Source organism: Coregonus lavaretus, assembly GCF_964263955.1.
Source record: "Coregonus lavaretus genome assembly, contig: HAP1_SCAFFOLD_575, whole genome shotgun sequence".
NCBI classification, from domain to species: Eukaryota; Metazoa; Chordata; class Actinopteri; order Salmoniformes; family Salmonidae; genus Coregonus; species Coregonus lavaretus.
This window is the reverse complement of record NW_028156223.1, coordinates 240,350-261,660: the sequence shown is the minus strand read 5'-3', so window position 1 is coordinate 261,660 and position 21,311 is coordinate 240,350. Positions and strand designations below refer to the sequence as shown.

Here is a 21,311-nt window from a genome sequence, read left to right as displayed (position 1 = left end):
CAATACAATTTGATTTGATTTGATATTAAACACCAATGGTATTCAAGTTGATGGGTAATATCTAGGGTTATGTTTTACAGCTTTGTCATTCTATTTTATATATGTAAATAATGTTTTACAGCTTTGTAATTCTAGTTTGTATATTAAAATCATCATATTTTATCATTTTATATATTTTTCATGTTTGAAAATTCCATGAAATCCTCGAAAGTTTCCAAAATTCCGGTAGTTTACTGGTAAACTTAGAAAGTTACCGGTAATATACCATCCTTTTGCAACACACACGCACACGCACACACACTGTAATATTCCAGTACCATGAAGTAATCAGTAGTTACTGCTCCAGGACAGTAGATAGCAGTAATGATACTCTTTTACGCCGTGAACAGAACACGGAAATAATAACCACGCAAATAACACAGAAAACGCTTCCGTCAGGCAGGCTCATCTGTTCCATACTGTTTGGAAGAATACTAATTGTTGTCAACTTTCATTTTCTTCAAAATGTCCAAACTCCAGTTGTTGAATGTGCTCGTCACTGAACGACTAACAGCAGCTGCTGTGGAGATATTCGGGGCCGTGTAAAAAACGGTAGCAGAGTACCAGGAAGAAATCTCCCGTTCTTAAGACGAGAACGATCGCCTTCAAAGGCTGTTGGACATGGTGACGCAACCAGAGAGAAGGTTACACCGAGCAGGTATGTTGAGTTGAGTTAATGGTTATTGCCACTCAGGCGAAATGAATGGAGACTATTGAACAGCCCATATAAGAGACCAGGTGCAGACTCATTTAGGCTATGTACATGCTTTCATTAATCACAAATGTAGAGAACACCTCGTTGGATTGCTAACATTCCCTTGTTATTTGAGGAGCTGTTATTAATGATGAAGTCCAGAATGATAAGAATGTACCTCTCTCCAGACCCTCCGCATCTCTCTCCATCTGTCTCTGAAGAGGAGGTTCCACCTGAGCAGCAGCACTGTGAGCAGGAGTGGAGTCCCCATCATGGGCAGGACGACCCAGAGCCCACACAGATTAAAGAGGGACAGGAGGATCTCAGGACCAGGCAGGAGGAAAAGCTGCTCCAAGAGCTGGAGTTTGATACCAAAGACTCTATATTCGATCCTCCCTGTGTAAATAGTGACTTGGATCAGGAGGACCCACCTCAGCCCTCACAGCTTGACCAAACCCAAACTGTGGACAGAGAGAGGGGTACTCTACCCACCAACATAACTGAAGAGATCAAAACAGAACCTGATGGAGACGGCTACAGAGTACCAGAACCAACCAATGACACTCAGGTCTGTCAGTAAATCCAGACTGTTCTGCAAAGGAGAAACCATGTTGGTGTAAAGACTGTGGTAGAGGCTTCTACAATAATATAGGCTTGACTAATCATATGAGGATACACATGTGAGAAAAACTATTTCACTGCAAAGACTGTGGGAAATGTTACAATAACAAAGGAAACTTAACCGGCCATGCAAGAGCTCACATAGGGGAGAAATCTAATTGGTGCAAAGATTGTGCCAAATGGTTTGGCAACAAAGGAAACTTGACCATGCATATAAAAAGTACACACGGGCATAGAGAGGAAAATTCTTATCAGTGCAAAGACTGTGGCAAATGCTTCAACAAGAAGGCAAAATTTACTAGACATAAAAAACTACATGCAGCGAAAATTCATCGGTGTAAAGACTGACAAATGTTTCAGCACAAAGGTTTACTTAATCAGACATACAAAGCTACACTCAGGAGAAGATCCTTATCACTGTAAAGACTGGCCAATGTTTCAAAGGTAAGGAAAACTCTTGACCCTCCATACAATATATCACACAGGGAAGAAAGCTCACAGTTGTAAAGAATGTGGCAAGTGCTTCAACAAAATGGGAAATTTGACCATCCACATGAGATCTCACACAGGGGAGAAATCATATCAGTGCAAAGACTGTGACAAATGTTTTCCTTATAGGACAGGCTTGATAATGCATACCATGATTCACAAAGGGGAGAAATCATTTTGATGTAATGCCTGTGGCAAAAGCTTCAGACAGACAGCAGCTCTGGGAAGACATATTAAAAGTTGTCACAGCAAGTAGAGATAATGTTTTAACTGTAAGAATCTCTTGACACTTGACTGACCATACCTTATCTCACAGGGGAGAAATTATATGGCTTCATAGTCTGTGGATAACACTTGAATCACAGTGGGCTCTTGACCAAGCATATGATGTTAAATACAGGAAATTAATTGTATTGCTGTAAAAAAATGTTTCAGTTGCTCATTAGCTTTCATGCTATAATATGAGATCTCATACTGGGGAGACATCCTAAAGGTATCCTGTGTGAAATAAAGGCCTTATCACAATGAGCCATTTAAAAGATCTTCAGGTCTGTTTTTATTCACTGCTATAAACAACATGTATATTGTAGCAATCCTCGCTAATGAGCCACCTTGTAATTCTCATAAAGTAGGTTAACCCTGTTGGAAAGATGCAGTAGCGTGATTGCCTTTCACACCAGCAACTCTGGTTCTATTCCCGTTCCCTCAGTTCACTAAAATATTTTTTAAAGGTTTTCTTAATGGATGACATTCTAAAATCCTCTCTTACGATGGCAAATTTAATCCATAATTTAGAATATTGCTGTGATGCAGATCCATGTTGACACTCTATTACTTAGATACTGTGATAGGGACTCAGCCCCACATTCGGACACAATCATTGTTTTGAATGAAAATATAAATCATAAAACAATAGTTATAGATTTAGTAATATTAAATGCGTGCTTTTCTACATGAGGGACTTTTATTGTGAAGGCTGGACCTAGACCGGAAGCGGAAGTGATTCTCTGCTCTCCTCAAACATCGCATTAACGGCAAGCTAGGGAGCTATTTAGCTAACATTATCACAGTTTATCCTTCCATTTCGTCGCTAAAGTTAACGTTTATTTCCAATTAAGAATGTCAGAAAGAAAAGTTTTAAACGTAAGTACAATTATTGTTCACTATGTCTGGATTTATTCTCGATTTGCTGAAAACGGGCAGTAGGTTGCTAGCCAGGCTTGACCATTGAAGCAAAACTTTTCAACGCTTAACATGACACCTAGTTACACAGTAGTAGTAGCTAGCTCAATACGCTTAGCTAGCTATATAGCTAGTAGTCGTACTCATTGTAGCTAGCTAACTAGCTATGTTTCCTACCTATCTTTCCTTTTGAGGATATACTGATATAGAATAGGCTCTCGCTGTAGAATGTAGAATGTTAATCTCTTTATGTGAATTGTGTTATCTAATTCTTGTATGTTTTCCTCTCGTTGTTGTAGCTAATGACTGATAAAGGCAATGTGAATCAGACATTTGTAGTTAAAATACACTGCTGACTGTATTTGCTCTCCTGTAGAAATACTACCCGCCAGACTTCGACCCAGCTAAAATCCCCAAACTCAAGCTCCCTAAAGACAGGCAGTATGTGGTCCGGCTGATGGCTCCCTTCAACATGAGGTATGTCAACACTCTACAACCCTGCCCAGAAACAGCCCCTAGGCCAGTGGGGTACCATGAGGTGTGAGTGCATGAATGTGTGTGTGTGTTCTGACCCTGTCCCTGCGTGTGTGACTTGCAGGTGTAAGACGTGTGGGGAGTACATTTACAAGGGGAAGAAGTTCAACGCCCGTAAGGAGACTGTGATGAATGAGCTCTACATGGGACTGCCCATCTTCCGCTTCTACATCAAGTGTACACGATGTCTGGCCGAGATCACCTTTAAGGTAAATCTGTGTTTGTGTGTACTCACCCAGTGTGTGTTGTCTGTAGACTGATCCATAGAACACGGACTACGTCTTAGAACAGTGTGTGTGTACTCAACCAGTGTTTGTTGTGTCTGTTGACTGATCCGGAGAACACGGACTACGTCTTAGAACAGTGTGTGTGTACTCACCCACTGTGTGTTGTGTCTATAGACTGATCCGGAGAACACGGACTATGCCATGGAACACGGTGCCACAAGGAACTTCCAGGCGGAGAAACTTCTGGAGGAGGAAGAGAAGAAGATCACGAAGGACAGAGAGGAGGAAGAGTTGAACAACCCTATGAAGGTACACCTCTAGAAACAGTGCTGGAGAACCTGACAGACTGATGATATGTTCTCGGCCAGGTTCTAGAGAACCGTACTGATCGTGTTCCGTTCTAGGTGTTGGAGAACCGAACGCGGGACTCTAAGATGGAGATGGAGGTTCTGGAGAATCTTCAGGAGCTCAAGGAGTTGAACCAGAGACAGGCTTCGGTGGACTTCGAAGGAATGCTGGGAACATACAAAGAGCTGGAGCAGAGGAATAAAGAGAGGGAGAAGGAGGAGGACGAGAGGGAGACACGGTGAGTACAGAGAGAGCGAGGGGAGGAGGAGGAGAAGAACAAAGAGTTCAAGTAAAATAACAAAATGGTTGTGTGTGTATGTGTTACAGGGAGATGCTAGAGAGAGCTCAAGTGAAGAGGTTAAGAGACTCCGACTCTGACTCAGACCAGGAGAGCGAGAGCAGCAGACCAAAGAAGCCCAGCACAGACAGACCTACTGACATCCTCACCACGGACAGACTCACTGACACACAGGTAGCACACACACCGAACACATACGCAGGATTCACAATACATGTTAACCAACATGCCTACTTATGTCCTGTGTGTTGTTTCTGCAGGGCCTGTCAGTAGGGGGGGTGAAGAAGGCCAAGGTGGAGAGCTGGGAGAGAAGTGTGGGGGGGCTGGGAGGTGGAGGGGCACTGGGAACACTGGTTGTAAGGAAGAAACCAGCGACCTCTGTCCCTAAATCTGGTACCACAGTAACTCCTGCAGGCTCTAACACACAGACAGGTGAGCTATGGAGACTTTGACAGAAGCTTTATGGCAGAATCTGCAATATCGAAATGACATCGTATACACCAGGCGATTTTCCTGCTTAAGGCGTCAGCATGCTTCAGTTCGGCTGGCACCTAGCCAAACTCGGCTAACCGAACGAGTGTGCTTGTATACTCCCTTAAAAGACCTTCGCTTGAAAAATGAGAAAAAAGTGGCAATAGTACTTTATCCATTTTGAGACATTGTAGCCAGTTCCTCAAAATAGTCAAATTAATCTAAGATAACTCAAGAAATCTGTCATTCATTTTGACGTGGAGCTCTGTCGCGCAATTTTACATCTAACTAAGATGTTTGGTAAGTATTTCTCAATGAAAACATTTGCATAAAAAATAGTTGTCTCTCGTTGAATGACAACAAAGACTTTATTGAAGAATCCCTACTGTTGACCAATCACTGATGAAGGGGCGTAGACTTCGGCTCCGAACTTCGGCTGTTTGGGCACACACTTTTTTTTCTGGAGGTAAGCAAAAAAAAAACTCACCAAAACGAACAAAAACGTCACAAAATGTCGTCAGAATATATGAGCAAACTCTTCCGGCTGGGACGCATGCGGACGCCTTTACAGCAGTCAACAACAACAGGATTCAAGACACTCAACACTGTCACTGTTGGCTCTTACCAATGCCTCAATGGAGGGTGCAACCTGAGGAGACAATTGTAGCAGTCTTGCCAGATTAGGATTCTGTTGTCTGTTAGCACTGCAGGAAGTCACTCTGTTCTACATGATGTTGTATGGCTGAAGATACTTCTACTGCTGTTTCTGTCATTCTAACCTCGGTACTTCCTGCTTTGCAGTTTCAAAGGCAGCTGCTACAGTGCTGACGGAGGCTGCTAAGCCAATCACAGCACAGAATGGGTCGTCGTCACTCAGCCTCCTAGGGGCATATTCCGACAGTGATGACAGTGAATGAGCGAGAGGCTGGCGATGCTTTGGCTAATCCAAATGCTCAGTCATAGTCTGAACTTCGCTGACATGGAACAGAGTTGTATGTGATATGGAAATGTGTTGATATGATGTTGGGCAATTCACTTGTTCCACACAACCCAGAACAGTTTGGGATTTTTAAGATCACAACTCAAGGCTGGTTATTAGGTGTAAGAAAGGGGTTAGTAATTTGATGCCTGTGATGATTTAAAACTACTGTAGTTGTTTCAGAGTGTATAGGAGAGTTAGCGGGCTGAATTTTATCATCCTGCAATGTAATTTGTTTTCACCTGTGATTTTAGAAAATATATTTGGACATTTCTATCTACCCACTACCCTCCAACCCTGTAAAGGTGTTAGTCATGTTTTGGCTTTTCATTAAATAATTATTTTACTCTAAATCAGTGTTTCTCTAAATGTTTTCTGGCACTGTGGCACATTCTAAAGTATTTTCTCTTGTGCCCTACCCAATCTGGAAAAACTGATTTTGAATAAAATGTCTCAGTTCTGGAGTCATAAAAATGTAATTTAGGTCCTAGTTAAGTGTTTTAAAGTTGTGTGTTATAGGGCAGGGGTCTCTGAACTGGTCTTGGAGAGACACTGGGTGTGAAGGTTGTAAATGTAGGCCTATGTTGCAGATAGAAATACAAGGAATAGAGTTTACTTGATAACTTTACCCAAAGACCTCATATTCTCTGCTGTAGTAGGCTGCTTTTGTGAGTTTAGAACATGAAATCAATGTGACAAGCAGATAACTTGAAGTTCAATCAAGGAGCATTTTATGAAAAGTTATCACACTAAATTGGCTACTATACAGGCACTGGTGTGGACTTGACTCAACAATCAAGTGATTGTAACAATGGCAACAAAAAGAACTGCTCTCTCTCACACACAGTCCAGTCATACTCCCCAGTTGTCCTGGGGAACTAGAAAATTCAGATGTCCTCATTCTCCTCCACCTCCTCATCTGGTATGGAAAATTAGATTTGGCCCCTGTGCCTGCACATTCAGTGTGACACACTTGCGTAGTGTCTTGGCCTTGTTGAAATGGATGAGGTTGGGGCGGTTTGAATTTATTGCTGGCTGCATTCAATGCGTTTGGAATGTAAGATGAAACCATCAATACCAGACCAATAGTGCCATCTGCCGGTATGGTAGGGTATGTTCCTAAAGGGGCTTGACACGCTCTTTATTTGAGCTGCTGAGCTCTCCTGGCAGGCTGGCACGTGCACTGTGGTTGGAGTTTTTGTTTATTCCAAAAATATATATATTTTTAAGTGAATAGAAAATATATACAGTGGGGGAAAAAAGTATTTAGTCAGCCACCAATTGTGCAAGTTCTCCCACTTAAAAAGATGAGAGGCCTGTAATTTTCATCATAGGTACACGTCAACTATGACAGACAAAATGAGGAAAAAAAATCCAGAAAATCACATTGTAGGATTTTTTATGAATTTATATTTAAGTCTTCACAAAGTTTTCACACACTGTTGCTGGTATTTTGGCCCATTCCTCCATGCAGATCTCCTCTAGAGCAGTGATGTTTTGGGGCTGTCGCTGGGCAACACGGACTTTCAACTCCCTCCAAAGATTTTCTATGGGGTTGAGATCTGGAGACTGGCTAGGCCACTCCAGGACCTTGAAATGCTTCTTACGAAGCCACTCCTTCGTTGCCCGGGCGGTGTGTTTGGGATCATTGTCATGCTGAAAGACCCAGCCACGTTTCATCTTCAATGGCCTTGCTGATGGAAGGAGGTTTTCACTCAAAATCTCACGATACATGGCCCCATTCATTCTTTCCTTTACACGGATCAGTCGTCCTGGTCCCTTTGCAGAAAAACAGCCCCAAAGCATGATGTTTCCACCCCCATGCTTCACAGTAGGTATGGTGTTCTTTGGATGCAACTCAGCATTCTTTGTCCTCCAAATACGACGAGTTTAGTTTTTACCAAAAAGTTCTATTTTGGTTTCATCTGACCATATGACATTCTCCCAATCCTCTTCTGGATCATCCAAATGCACTCTAGCAATCTTCAGACGGGCCTGGACATGTACTGGCTTAAGCAGGGGGACACGTCTGGCACTGCAGGATTTGAGTCCCTGGCGGCGTAGTGTGTTACTGATGGTAGGCTTTGTTACTTTGGTCCCAGCTCTCTGCAGGTCATTCACTAGGTCCCCCCGTGTGGTTCTGGGATTTTTGCTCACCGTTCTTGTGATCATTTTGACCCCACAGGGTGAGATCTTGCGAGCCCCAGATCGAGGGAGATTATCAGTGGTCTTGTATGTCTTCCATTTCCTAATAATTGCTCCCACAGTTGATTTATTCAAACCAAGCTGCTTACCTATTGCAGATTCAGTCTTCCCAGCCTGGTGCAGGTCTACAATTTTGTTTCTGGTGTCCTTTGACAGCTCTTTGGTCTTGGCCATAGTGGAGTTTGGAGTGTGACTGTTTGAGGTTGTGGACAGGTGTCTTTTATACTGATAACAAGTTCAAACAGGTGCCATTAATACAGGTAACGAGTGGAGGACAGAGGAGCCTCTTAAAGAAGAAGTTACAGGTCTGTGAGAGCCAGAAATCTTGCTTGTTTGTAGGTGACCAAATACTTATTTTCTACCATAATTTGCAAATAAATTCATTAAAAATCCTACAATGTGATTTTCTGGATTTTTTTTTCTCAATTTATCTGTCATAGTTGACGTGTACCTATGATGAAAATTACAGGCCTCTCTCATCTTTTTAAGTGGGAGAACTTGCACAATTGGTGGCTGACTAAATACTTTTTTTCCCCCACTGTACATTTACCTAAAATATTACAAGCCTGCGTTAAATAGTATAAATATAAACCAATGTTTTTTTTGTTTTTTTTGTCAGTAAATTTTTTGTAAAATGTTGGCCTATTCATTCTCAGTTTTGCTCACACGTCACTATCACTCGGTCATCACTAGTTACCACAGCCACAAAGTCATAAACCACGCCTATTTCTAAAATGTATCTTCCTAAAATGTGATTTTAAACCTAACCTTAACCACACTGCCAACCCTATGCTTAACTTTAACCTTAAATGAAGACCAAAAAAATAAATAATGTTTTACGATACAGGCAATTTTGACTTTGTGGCTGTGGTAACTAATGGAAACCCTTCACTTTCTTGTAGCAAAACAGGTCGGAAGGGGATGGGAGACGAATTCTTCATTATGTTACTAGCTGGAAGGTCAGCCAGATGGCAAGTCGGCCCACCACATGTCACGCTTGCATGTAAGAGGCTACGAGGTCGAGAACAAAGGGAAAGTGAAGAAGCCTGGCGACACAGTGGATGTAGCAAGGCAAAGAAGTTAGATGTGATACGAAGAGAAATGTGGAGATGGACAGCGAGGAGGAGGGAGAGGAATTGAGTGCCGAAGGAGATGGTGGGGCGTAAAGTACAAACGGAGTGAGCTGTAATCCAGTAGCTTTGGAGGTGAAGTGGACAAGAGTGAGGATGAATTATCTGAGGAGGTAGATGTGGTGAAGATCTCTGAGCCCGAGCCTCGCACTGATTGTCATGATAAAGATGATTCTGGTCCAGTAGGAGTGACAATTTTGTAGAAAGTGGACCCCTGCCTTTTGGCTGACCCATATGTGGTTTCTGGTTGGGTGAAAATGGAATTGGGTACTGTTGAATCAGTGAAGGTAACCTGAAGTGGACTTGTGATTATTTGTGTGTGTTTCTTCCACCCAGAAGGAGCTGGGGACAAGACCTGTTAATTGCTTTGCTCTCAGAAACAAGGCGCCGTTGAAAGGAGTGATTACTGGGGTAGCGGTAACGGTGGAGGTGGATCAACTGAAATGGATGATTCCCGGTGTCTGTGACGCCTACAGTTTGGTCCAACGCAGACCCGGTTGTGAGCATGGTGAAACAGAAGTCACTGTCTGTCCTTTTTGAGTTTTAATTCTGAGTCATTACCTGACAAAGTCATGTAAGGCTATATCAGTTATCCTGTAAGAGCTTTTGTGCCGAACCCACTACGGTGTTTCAGGTACCAAGCTTATGGTCATGTTGCAGCAGTGTGTAGGAGGGAGATGTGAGAAGTGTGCAGGAGGGCATTTCGCTACACCCGCAATAACATCTGCCAAACATGTGTATGTGACAAATACAATTTAATTTGATTTGAGCTGCAACTGTGTTAAAGATGCTGCTTATAAACACGGCAAGATGACCGGGGACAATTGTATGGTTAAACAGTACAAATACGACCTACGCAGATCGATCAAGATGGCGAGAAACAAATTAAGGGACAAAGTGGAGGAGCCATTCAGTGGGTCGGACACGAGGCGTATGTGGCAGGGGCTTCTAACGATCGCATCGCGGACACCAACGCCGCCCTACCGGACGAGCTAAATACCTTTTCTCATGCTTCGAGTGTAACGACTCTGAGCTGCCGAGGACGGCACCTGAGGACAACGAGGGCTACGTATGTAAGTCAGAGCATGTGCAGACCAGCTAGCTGTTGTGTTTTCTGACATTATCTCTCTCTAACTCAGGCCGTTATCCCCACCTGCTTTAAGATGTCCACTATCATCCCTGTTCCCAAGAAAGGGAAAGTAACTGAACTGAATGATTACCGACAAGTGGCACTCACTTCCGTCATCATGAAGTGCTTTGAGAGGCTAGTCAAAGACCACATCACCTCCTCCCTCCCTGACACACTCAACCCTCTCCAATTCGCCTACTGCCCAACATTACCTCCTCCACACTGATCCTCAACATGGGGACCCCACAAGGGTAAGTCCTGAGTCCCCTCCTGTACTCCCTGTATACCCACAACTGCGTGGCCTCACACAGTTCCAACTCAATCATCAAGTTCGCTGACGACACGACAGTAGTAGGCCTCATTACCAACAACGACGAGACGGCCTACAGAGAGGAGGTAGGTACTCTGACGGCGTGGTGCCAGGTAAACAACCTCTCCCTCAACATCAGCAAAACAAAGAAGCTGATTGTGGACTTCAGGAGGAATCAGGCTGGGCACGCCCCCATCTTCATCAACGGGGCCGCCGTGGAGACGGTCAAAAACGTCAAGTTCTTCTGCGTACTAATCTCTGAGGAGCTGAAATGGTCAAACCACATGGACACAGTGGTGAAGAAGGCACGACAGCGACTCATCAACCTCAGGAGGCTTTAGAAATTTGGCCTGTCCCCGAGGGCCCTCACAGTGTTCTACAGGAGCACCATCGACAGCATACTGTCGGGATGCCTGGTATGGCAACTCCACCGCCGCTGACAACAAAAATATAAATGCAACATGTAAAGTGTTGGTCCCATGTTTCATGAGTTGAAATAAAATATCCCAGAAATGTTCCATACACATAAAAAGCTTATTTCTCTCAAATTTGGTGCACAAATTTGTTTACATCCCTGTTTGTGAGCTTTTCTCCTTTGCCAAGATAATCCATCCACCTGACAGGTGTGGCATATCAAGAAGCTGATTAAACAGCATGATCATTACACAGGTGCACCTTGTGCTGGAGACAATAAAAGCTGACTCTAAAATGTGAAGTTTTGTCACACAACACCATGCCACAGATTCCTCGAGTTTTGAGGGAGCGTGCAATTGGCATGCTGACCGCAGGAATGTCCACCAGAGTTGTTGCCAAATAATTGAATGTTAATTTCTCTCCCACAAGCCGCCTCCAATGTCGTTTTAGAGAATTTGGCAGTATGTCCAACCGGCCTCACAACCGCAGACCACGTGTAACCACGCCAGCCAAGGACCTCCACCATCGGCTTCTTCACCTGCGGGATCTTCTGAGACCAGCCACCTGGACAGCTGATGAAACTAAGGAGTATTTCTGTCTGTAATAAAGCCCTTTTGTGGGGAAAAACTAATTCTGATTGGCTGGGCCTGGCTCCCTAGTGGGTGGGCCTGGCTCCCAAGTGGGTGGGCATATGCCCTCCCAGGCCCACCCATGGCTGCGCCATTGCCCAGTCATGTGAAATCCATAGATTAGGGCCTAGTGAATTTATTTCAATTGACTGATTTCCTTATATGAACTGTAACTCAGTAAAATTGTTGAAATTGTTGAATGTTGCGTTTATATTTTTGTTCAGTATTGTTACAGTTGTAAATATGCATATATTATTATTATTATTATTATTTGTATTATTGTTTCATTCACTTCTCTTTTTGACTTGCACTGTTGGAGCTCGGCGCTTAAGAATTTCACTGTACCCTGCAATTACATCTGCGACCCTGTGCATGTGACTAATAAACTCATCTAATCTAACTGGTTAAAACAGTTTACAGTAAGTGTATATTTTGCATTATTATTTTGATGTGATATGGAAGTAGAGGGGGTTATGTTTCTAGAACTGTACTGCAATTGAGAATCGATTCACGTTTAGATGGAGTATTTGTCTGTTTTGACTTCCAGAGCCAATTCGCCATTTAAACAGAACATGTAAGGTCCTTGGCTTGGACTAAGGAGTAACGTTAGGCTCCTTTAGTCCAATATTGGGCTAACTGTAGGGGTGCTCATGTTACTGGGGATCAGAAGTGTCCAGTGCCCGAGAGGCAGGTTGAAGTTGCCAAAGTCAGAGTTGTACAGAAGATGTCATATGCTGAGGCAGTGAAGAAAGTAGAGGAAGATGTGTCAAGGGTAAGGGATCCTAAGAGGCTCCGGGTGAGTAGTATAATTTTGCCAGTACAGAGTGATAGGCCTACGAATGCAATGTGCCTGGTGTAGGATCAGATAGGGTCAAAATAGTGGAATGGGGTGGTGGGGTTTTAATGAGTGAAGGGTTAGTTGGCAATATTTTTTGATATTAGAAAGTATAATGGATTTATACTCCAGTCCAGTTGGTGGCGGTAATGCACTATTAATATTGGATGCTAACCGCCGTAAAACCCCACCAAAGAAGAATACTTTTTTTGTAGCTAGCTAAACCTTCTTATTATAGCTCAGTGAGCTAACCATCTCTGGCTAAAATAGTCAAATTAGTTAGCTAGATGGAAATTGTAACGTTAGCCAACTAGCTAGCTAACTGAAATAATATTCTCCAAAATGCATGATTTTTTTTATTTTTTTTGACTGACGTAGCGTAGTTAGTTTACGTTACGTTGGTGGTAGGCAAACTTGTTTTCTTCAGCTCGAGCTGAGGGAAGTTAACTACTGTAGCTAGCTTGCTAACGTTAGCTAGTTAGCTACAATGACATTTTAGTGAATTCATGGGGGGTGGACACACAAAATTAAATACGTAATTGGCTAACTGCCCCAATTTCCATCAAAACGTAAGTATTGACAGTGTATCGTTTTTATGTTATGCAAATATAAACTGCATAGCTAACGTTAGGTCTTCAATGTTTATCTGCAGCAAACATGACTAGCTGTTAGCTAGGTAACTAACGTCAGCTGATTATAGCTAGCCAGCCAATAGCCAAACGTTCGTAGGTAGACCGCTGACTAGCTTGTCTGTCGCTTAATAGATTCAAACGAAATATAGCCTTCTTCTTGTAAATAAAAGGATCTGGAAATAAAGTATCTAGCCAGCTAACAAACAGTTGCTACTCTCTCAAACGTTAGTTTGATGAATGCATTCCAGTTCAGCTACCTAACTTTAGCTAGCCCAGATCCTCCTGTCACAAAGGTAACATAGTTAGCTAGTGTGATTGAAAGATTACTTTATTTTGCTCAATATGTACTATATATGGGCCTTTAAACAACTATGTACTAGAGTTTTTCCTGCTCAGGTCTTGTGGTCGGGAAAAACTATTGTCCCTATCATGCCAGTCTTTACTCCTCCTCTCAGGTCCACCGCCAATACCAAGCAAGTTATGTCATTACCTACATTAGAATGTTAATATACCTCGTAGATAAATTGTCTGACCTACCCTGATCACTCACATTGTCCAGTGACTGACTGCCAGACCCAGTGTTTTATTCCCATATTCCCTCACACACCCAGCCTGATAAGCGTCCACTGAATGCCAGTGTGTATTGTTTTTACTGATTCCATTGTCACAGTAAACACATTATTGGAAGTGTTGACAGTGTTAGTTAGATATGATGTAATATTCTGCTTTATTCTCCTTCCCTCAGACCCATGGCAAAGTGGTTAAAGGACTACCTGAACTTCGGCAGCCGGCGTGACGCCCCCCAGCCTCCGCGTCCTGACTACACAGAGAGTGAGATCCTGAGGGCGTACAGAGCCCAGAAAGACCTGGACTTTGAAGACCCCTACCAGAGCGCAGAGAAACCACAAAATGGCTGCTACGGTGGCTGTAGTGGGACAGTAAGCCTGCATGCGTTGCCCGCCTTTGCTTCTGTGCTTCCCAACGATGCAGAGGTGGGCAATGTTATGTCTTATAGGGCATGAACATGTTGTGTTATGACTGTGTTACTACAGCAGAGGAGGCTGGTTGGCTGAGATATAGGAGGATGGGCTCAGTGTAATGGCTGGAATGGGATGGATGGAACAGTATCAAACACATGGTTTTGCAGGTGTTATGACCATATTATTACAGGTGTTTAAAGGTTGTTATAATGTATTCCAGGTGAAGGTGGTGTCTCCCAAACACAGGCTGATCAAGGTGGACTCTCAGGAGTTCAGTCGCAGTAAGAGCCCCCTCAGCCCCGTCACCATCCACCAGGAACCGGTATGACATGACAGTTGTTTACATTTACATTACATTTGTTGTTTTTGTTGTTGATCTTCTCCCTCTTTCATGTTCTTTGTATCCACATGATTCTCCTCATTTTCTCACGATCCCACCCACCCACCCTACATCACTCTCTCCAGGTGCTTCCCTCTGCTCCTGCAGCAGTAGGGGACTCAGACACTGACTACTCGGACCCGTTTGATGCCAGACCAGTTCCACGGCTAAGAGCAGATTGGGAGCCTAGCCCCAGCCTACACCTTACCTTGGGCCCCAGCCCCATCACCAGTCCTACCCTGGTAGCCTTCAGCCCTAACCCTATCCTAGGTCTCAGTCTCCGTCCAGGGGACAGCAGCAGCTACATGGAACCCTTTGAAGCCCAGAGGGTTGTCACAGGTTGGTGCTTATAGCTGTTGCCTAGACACCCACACCTTGGACCTCACACCTGGCTGTCTAAAATGACTGACATACATACTGAGATGCATAGACTTATAGTTAATTTATTGAGTGTGTGTGTAGCGCTCCAGCAGGACCCAGAGCGGGGCCGACCAGGAGTGGACAGTGGAAGGTCAGGGGTTGGGATCGGAGGTCAACTCTATGATGACCCCTACGATGAGAGGACTCGCCATCGCCCCCGGGGGGCGCCACCGCAGCAGCAGGGGAGAGAGTTCCTCAGGGACGAACCGGTAACAATCTTCATCTTCTTATTTTTCTCTGTTTTGGTTTCATCATCCTCCTACATCCTCTTCTTCTCATTCTCTTCCAGAGAGAGGTCAGAGAGAGCAGGCTGCCCCAGGACGATGAGAGACCAGCTGAGGAGTACGACCAGCCCTGGGAATGGAAGAAGGACAACATCTCCAAAGCTCTAGCAGGTAGATGTATACAGTGTATTCACCCCTCCTTGGCATTTTTCCAATTTTGTTGCCTTACAACCTGGAATTAAAATTCATTTTTTGGTGGGTTCTATCATTTGATTTACACAACAAACCTACTACTTTGAAGATGCAATATATTTTTTATTGTGAAACAAACAAGAAATAAGACAAAAAAACAGAACCCCCCCCCCCATTCCAAGACATTTAAATGTTTCCCCTTAAACCACTCGAGTGTTGCTTTAGCAGTGTGCTTAGGGGCATTGTCCTGCTGGAAGGTGAACCTCCGTCCCAGTCTCAAATCTCTGGAAGACTGAAACAGGTTTCCCTCAAGAATTTCCCTGTATTTAGCGCCATCCATCATTCCTTCAATTCTGACCAGTTTCCCAGTCCCTGCCGATGAAAAACATCCCCACAGCATGATGCTGCCACCACCATGCTTCACTGTGGGGATGGTTTTCTCTGGGTGATGAGAGGGGTTGGGTTTGCGCCAGACATAGCGTTTTCCTTGATGGCCAAAAAGCTCAATTTTAGTCTCATCTGACCAGAGTACCTTCTTCCATATGTTTGGGGAGTCTCTCACATGCCTTTTGGCGAACACCAAATGTGTTTGCTTATTTTTTTCACTAAGCAATGGCTTTTTTCTGGCCACTCTTCCGTAAAGCCCAGCTCTGTAGAGTGTACGGCTTAAAGTGGTCCTATGGACAGATGCTCCAATCTCCGCTGTGGATCTTTGCAGCTCCTTCAGGGTTATCTTTGTGTCTTTGTTGCCTCTCTGATTAATGCCCTCCTTGCCTGGTCCATGAGTTTTGGTGGGCTGTCTTCTCTTGGCAGGTTTGTTGTGGTGCCATATTCTTTGCATTTTTTTATAATGGATTTAATGGTGCTCCGTGGGATGTTCAAAGTTTCTGATATTTTTTTATAACCCAACCCTGATCTGTACTTCTCCGCAACTTTGTCCCTGACCTGTTTGGAGAGCTCCTTGGTCTTCATGGTGCTGCTTGCTTGGTGGTGCCCCTTGCTTAGTGGTGTTGCAGACTCTGGGGCCTTTCAAAACAGGTGTGTCTATATATACTGAGATCATGTGACACTTAGATTGCACACAGGTGGACTTTATTTAACTAATTATGTGACTTCTGAAGGTAATTGGTTGCACCAGATCTTATTTAGGGGCTTCATAGCAAAGGGTGTGAATACATATGCACGCACCACTTTTCCGTTATTTTTTTCATTTCACTTCACCAATTTTGACTATTTTGTGTATGTCCATTACATGAAATCCAAATAAAAATCCATTTAAATTACAGGTTGTAATGCAACAAAATAGGAAAGACACCAAGGGGGATGAATACTTTTGCAAGGCACTGTATATATAATAGAGGGAAGCATCACTGAAGTGTTTTGATCTAAATTATAAACCGGGTGGTTCGAGCCCTGAATGCTGATTGGCTGAAATCCGTGGTATATCAGACCATATACCACAGATATGACAAAACATTTATTTTTATAAATTGTACTGGTTGGTAACCAGTTTATAATAGCAATAATGCACCTCTGGGTTTGTGGTATATGGCCAGTATACCACAGCTAAGGGCAGTATCCAGGCACTCCGCATTGTGTCGTGCTAAGGAACAGACCTTTGCCATGGTATATTGGTCGTATACCACACACCCTTGGGCCTTATTGCTTAAATACATCATCACAAAAGCTTTAGCAAGTAGACCAGTGCTCTGATATATTCTGGTGTAGGAGGCACTCAGATGTTGCAGTTTTGCATTTATAATTTAGCCGACGCTCTTATCCAGAGCGATTTACAGGAGCAATTAGGGTTATGTGCCTTGCTCAAGGGCACATTGGCTGATTTTTCACCTAGTCTGCTCGGGGATTCGAAACAAGCGACCTTTTGGTAACTGGCTTAACGCTCTTAACCGCTAGGCTACAGTGGGGAAAAAATTATTTAGTCAGCCACCAATTGTGCAAGTTCTCCCACTTAAAAAGATGAGAGGGGCCTGTAATTTTCATCATAGGTTCACGTCAACTATGACAGACAAAATGAGAAGAAAAAAAATCCAGAAAATAACATTGTAGGATTTTTTATGAATTTATTTGCAAATTATGGTGGAAAATAAGTATTTGGTCAATAACAAAAGTTTCTCAATACTTTGTTATATATCCTTTGTTGGCAATGACACAGGTCAAATGTTTTCTGTAAGTCTTCACAAGGTTTTCACACACTGTTGCTGGTATTTTGGCCCATTCCTCCATGCAGATCTCCTCTAGAGCAGTGATGTTTTGGGGCTGTCGCTGGGCAACACAGACTTTCAACTCCCTCCAAAGATTTTCTATGGGGTTGAGATCTGGAGACTGGCTAGGCCACTCCAGGACCTTGAAATGCTTCTTACGAAGCCACTCCTTATGAAGCCACTCCTTCGTTGCCCGGGCGGTGTGTTTGGGATCATTGTCATGCTGAAAGACCCAGCCACGTTTCATCTTCAATGCCTTTGCTGATGAAAGGAGGGTTTCACTCAAAATCTCACGATACATGGCCCCATTCATTCTTTCCTTTACACGGATCAGTCGTCCTGGTCCCTTTGCAGAAAAACAGCCCCAAAGCATGATGTTTCCACCCCCATGCTTCACAGTAGGTATGGTGTTCTTTGGATGCAACTCAACATTCTTTGTCCTCCAAACACGACGAGTTGAGTTTTACCAAAAAGTTATATTTTGGTTTCATCTGACCATATGACATTCTCCCAATCCTCTTCTGGATCATCCAAATGTACTCTAGCAAACTTCAGACGGGCCTGGACATGTACTGGCTTAAGCAGGGGGACACGTCTGGCACTGCAGGATTTGAGTCCCTGGCGGCGTAGTGTGTTACTGATGGTAGGCTTTGTTACTTTGGTCCCAGCTCTCTGCAGGTTATTCACTAGGTCCCCCCGTGTGGTTCTGGGATTTTTGCTCACCGTTCTTGTGATCCTTTTTACCCCACGGGGTGAGATCTTGCGTGGAGCCCCAGATCGAGGGAGATTATCAGTGGTCTTGTATGTCTTCCATTTCCTAATAATTGCTCCCACAGTTGATTTCTTCAAACCAAGCTGCTTACCTATTGCAGATTCAGTCTTCCCAGCCTGGTGCAGGTCTACAATTTTGTTTCTGGTGTCCTTTGACAGCTCCTTGGCCATAGTGGAGTTTGGAGTGTGACTGTTTGAGGTTGTGGACAGGTGTCTTTTATACTGATAACAAGTTCAAACAGGTGCCATTAATACAGGTAACGAGTGGAGGACAGAGGAGCCTCTTAAATAATAAGTTACAGGTCGTTGAGAGCCAGAAATCTTGCTTGTTTGTAGGTGACCAAATACTTATTTTCCACCATAATTTGCAAATCAATTCATTAAAAATCCTACAATGTGATTTTCTGGATTTTATTTTCTCATATTTTCTGTCATAGTTGACGTGTACCTATGATGAAAATTACAGGCCTCTCTCATCTTTTTAAGTGGGAGAACTTGCACAATTGGTGGCTGACTAAATAGTTTTTTTCCCCACTGTACCTGTTTCCCCGGTATTTAAGTAGTTGGCTAATAAAACTCTCAATTTGTAGTGCAGTTTGAGGGGGCAGAGTGGGAGAGATCGTTAGCCCAGTCAGACCAGGCCAGACTACCCAGAACCAGCCCCACAGACCCAGACCCAGGGGGCGCAGCCAGCCTTCGGCGGCCCGGTGACAACCCCCCTATCCTGGGTGAGAGAGTGGACCCCTGCCTGCCCTTGGAGAGACAGGTGTAAGTACCTCCCCTCAACCTCTGACTCTCAGTATAATTCAAGAAGCCCCCCCGGCCGTGTGTCACACTGTTTTGTGCCCCTTGCTATGCGTCACACAGTAATATGTCCCCCGTGCAGGTGGTACCACGGTGCTGTGAGTCGTGCAGAGGCAGAGACTCTACTGACGTTGTGCAAAGAGAGTTCCTACCTGGTGAGGAAGAGCCAGACCTGCCCACAAGACTACTCTCTCTCCCTCAGGTACCTTTACACGCTCTCTCCCTCTCGCATTCTCCTGATGTTCTACATTATACCAACCACATCATCGTAAATGGGTTTTCCATGGGTTTTCCATATTTATCTAGGCCCTAATAAGGTGATAAGGATTTTATAACGCCGCTCTCTATTTCTGTCTCTCTCTCTCTTTTGCTCTCGCTCTCTCTTCTCTCTCTTTCAGGAGTTGTCAGGGCTTCATGCATATGAAGTTCACTCGGAGTTCAGAGGGTCGCTACGTCCTGGGAGAGAACAGTCCTCCATTCTCCTCTGTACCAGAGGTCATCCACTACTACACCATGCACAAACTACCTATCAGAGGAGCTGAACACCTGTCTCTGCTCTACCCTGTCATTGTACAGACTCTCTGACCCTTCTCTACTCATTATGTGCATCCCAAATGGCACCCTATTCCCTATGTAGTGATGTGCATCCCAAATGGCACCCTATTCCCTATGTAGTGCACTACTTTTGTGCTCTCTGTTCAAAAGTAGTGCACTATATAGGGAATAGAGTGGGACACAGCCTATTTATGATACTAATACTGAAGGTGCTGTCGTCTGCAGAGATGCTAACATGGCTGCTGTGGAACTATGTGATGTTATTCTAAGAGCTTCATAATGGTTCTGGGTGGAAACCACAATGGTCAAACTGTATTATATGGCCAAAGGCAAATGCTGTAACAGAGCAGGTTACTGTATGTCAATAGAGTATTATCAATCGTCCCTATGGCACATTGATTAGCTAGCTGTACCAGGGTGGGAGTGTCATCCAATAATGTTATACAGTAGAACACTACATCACTATAGTGGAAAGCTATTATAGAAATGTGCGCTTGAAAGCTATTTCAGTACTTATATGTAAGAATGCTGGTATTATACACTGAGTGTACAAAACATTAGGAACACCTTCCTGATATTGAGTTACATTTTGCCCTCAGAAAAGCCTCAGTTTGCCGGGGCATGGACTACAAGGTGTCAAGCGTTCCACAGGGATACTGGCCCATGTTGACTCCAATGCTTCCCACAGTTGTCAAGTTGGCTGGATGTCCTTTGGGTGGTGGGCCATTCTTGATACACACAGGAAACTTGAGCGTACAAAACCCAGCAGCGTTGCAGTTCTTTACACACTCAAACCGGAGCGCTTGACACCTACTACCATACATTTACATTTTAGTCATTTAGCAGACGCTCTTATCCAGAGCGACTTACAGGAGCAATTAGGGTTAAGTGCCTTGCTCAAGGGCACATCGGAAGACTTTTCACCTAGTCGGCTCGGGGATTAGAACCAGCGACCTTTCGGTTACTGGCACAACGCTCTTACCCACTAAGCTACCTGCCGCCCACCCTGTTCAAAGGCACTTAAATCTTTTGTCTTGCCCATTCACCCTCTGAATGGCACACGCACAATTCATGTCTTAACAAGTGACATCAATAAGGGATCATAGCTTTCACTGGTCAGTCTGTAATGGAAAGAGCAGGTGTTCCCAATGTTTTGTACACTCAGTGTAGTGTGTTAAAGTGTGAATGTTTTTTGGACTTTGATCATGAAAGCTAAGTAATAATAGGTAGGTTTGTTACTGTGGTGCTGTTTGTAAGATTTTCTCATGTTCTATGAAAATAAAGAGTGAATATATATATATTTTTTTACTTAAGTCTAACCACATACACAGGTAGAGGGTAGGGATAAGGGTTGTTGTTCAGATAAATGTATTTGCTACTTTCCATTGTCCATACTAGTATCATTGATTCATTCTAATTGGTATGCTTGTGTTTAAATTGGAATTGCAAGAGAAATCGAAAAAATACCAGCATGTGCGTTCAGTAATGGTTCATTATGAAAGCCTTTCACATCAATCAGTGCGTGACATGAACGATGACATAGATAACGGCGTCACCATAGCAACCACCAGGCGTCAGTATCAGCGCAAGCAGGGATA

At 43.8% G+C, this 21,311-nt stretch overlaps 2 protein-coding genes across 4 annotated transcripts; both read left to right on the top strand.

Moving 5' to 3' along the window:
* The first annotated feature begins 416 nt into the window (after nt 1-416).
* yju2 (YJU2 splicing factor homolog) lies at nt 417-6,235 on the top strand. 2 transcript variants are annotated; one of them, XM_084200579.1, is made up of 9 exons: nt 417-697; nt 922-1,798; nt 3,402-3,502; nt 3,624-3,768; nt 3,961-4,095; nt 4,191-4,372; nt 4,462-4,606; nt 4,693-4,864; nt 5,705-6,235. In XM_084200579.1, the coding sequence occupies exons 3-9, from the start codon at nt 3,483-3,485 to the stop codon at nt 5,818-5,820; spliced, it is 915 nt and encodes a 304-aa protein (XP_084056705.1). In that variant the 5' UTR covers nt 417-697; nt 922-1,798; nt 3,402-3,482; the 3' UTR covers nt 5,821-6,235. The 2 variants fall into 2 exon arrangements, with proteins under 2 accessions (XP_084056705.1, XP_084056704.1); XM_084200578.1 differs by lacking the exons at nt 417-697; nt 922-1,798 and adding an exon at nt 2,837-2,986.
* A 6,496-nt stretch (nt 6,236-12,731) lies between these two features.
* On the top strand, nt 12,732-21,009 carry LOC311126600 (SH2 domain-containing adapter protein F-like). Of its 2 annotated transcripts, none has more exons than XM_084200594.1 (9): nt 12,732-13,103; nt 13,912-14,158; nt 14,367-14,468; nt 14,612-14,864; nt 14,988-15,154; nt 15,235-15,340; nt 18,945-19,122; nt 19,241-19,360; nt 19,557-21,009. In XM_084200594.1, exons 2-9 carry the CDS (start codon nt 13,916-13,918, stop codon nt 19,741-19,743), a joined length of 1,356 nt encoding a protein of 451 aa, XP_084056720.1. In that variant the 5' UTR covers nt 12,732-13,103; nt 13,912-13,915; the 3' UTR covers nt 19,744-21,009. The 2 variants fall into 2 exon arrangements, with proteins under 2 accessions (XP_084056720.1, XP_084056721.1); XM_084200595.1 differs by having other exon boundaries at nt 12,970-13,103; nt 13,912-14,104.
* The last annotated feature ends 302 nt before the right edge of the window (nt 21,010-21,311 follow it).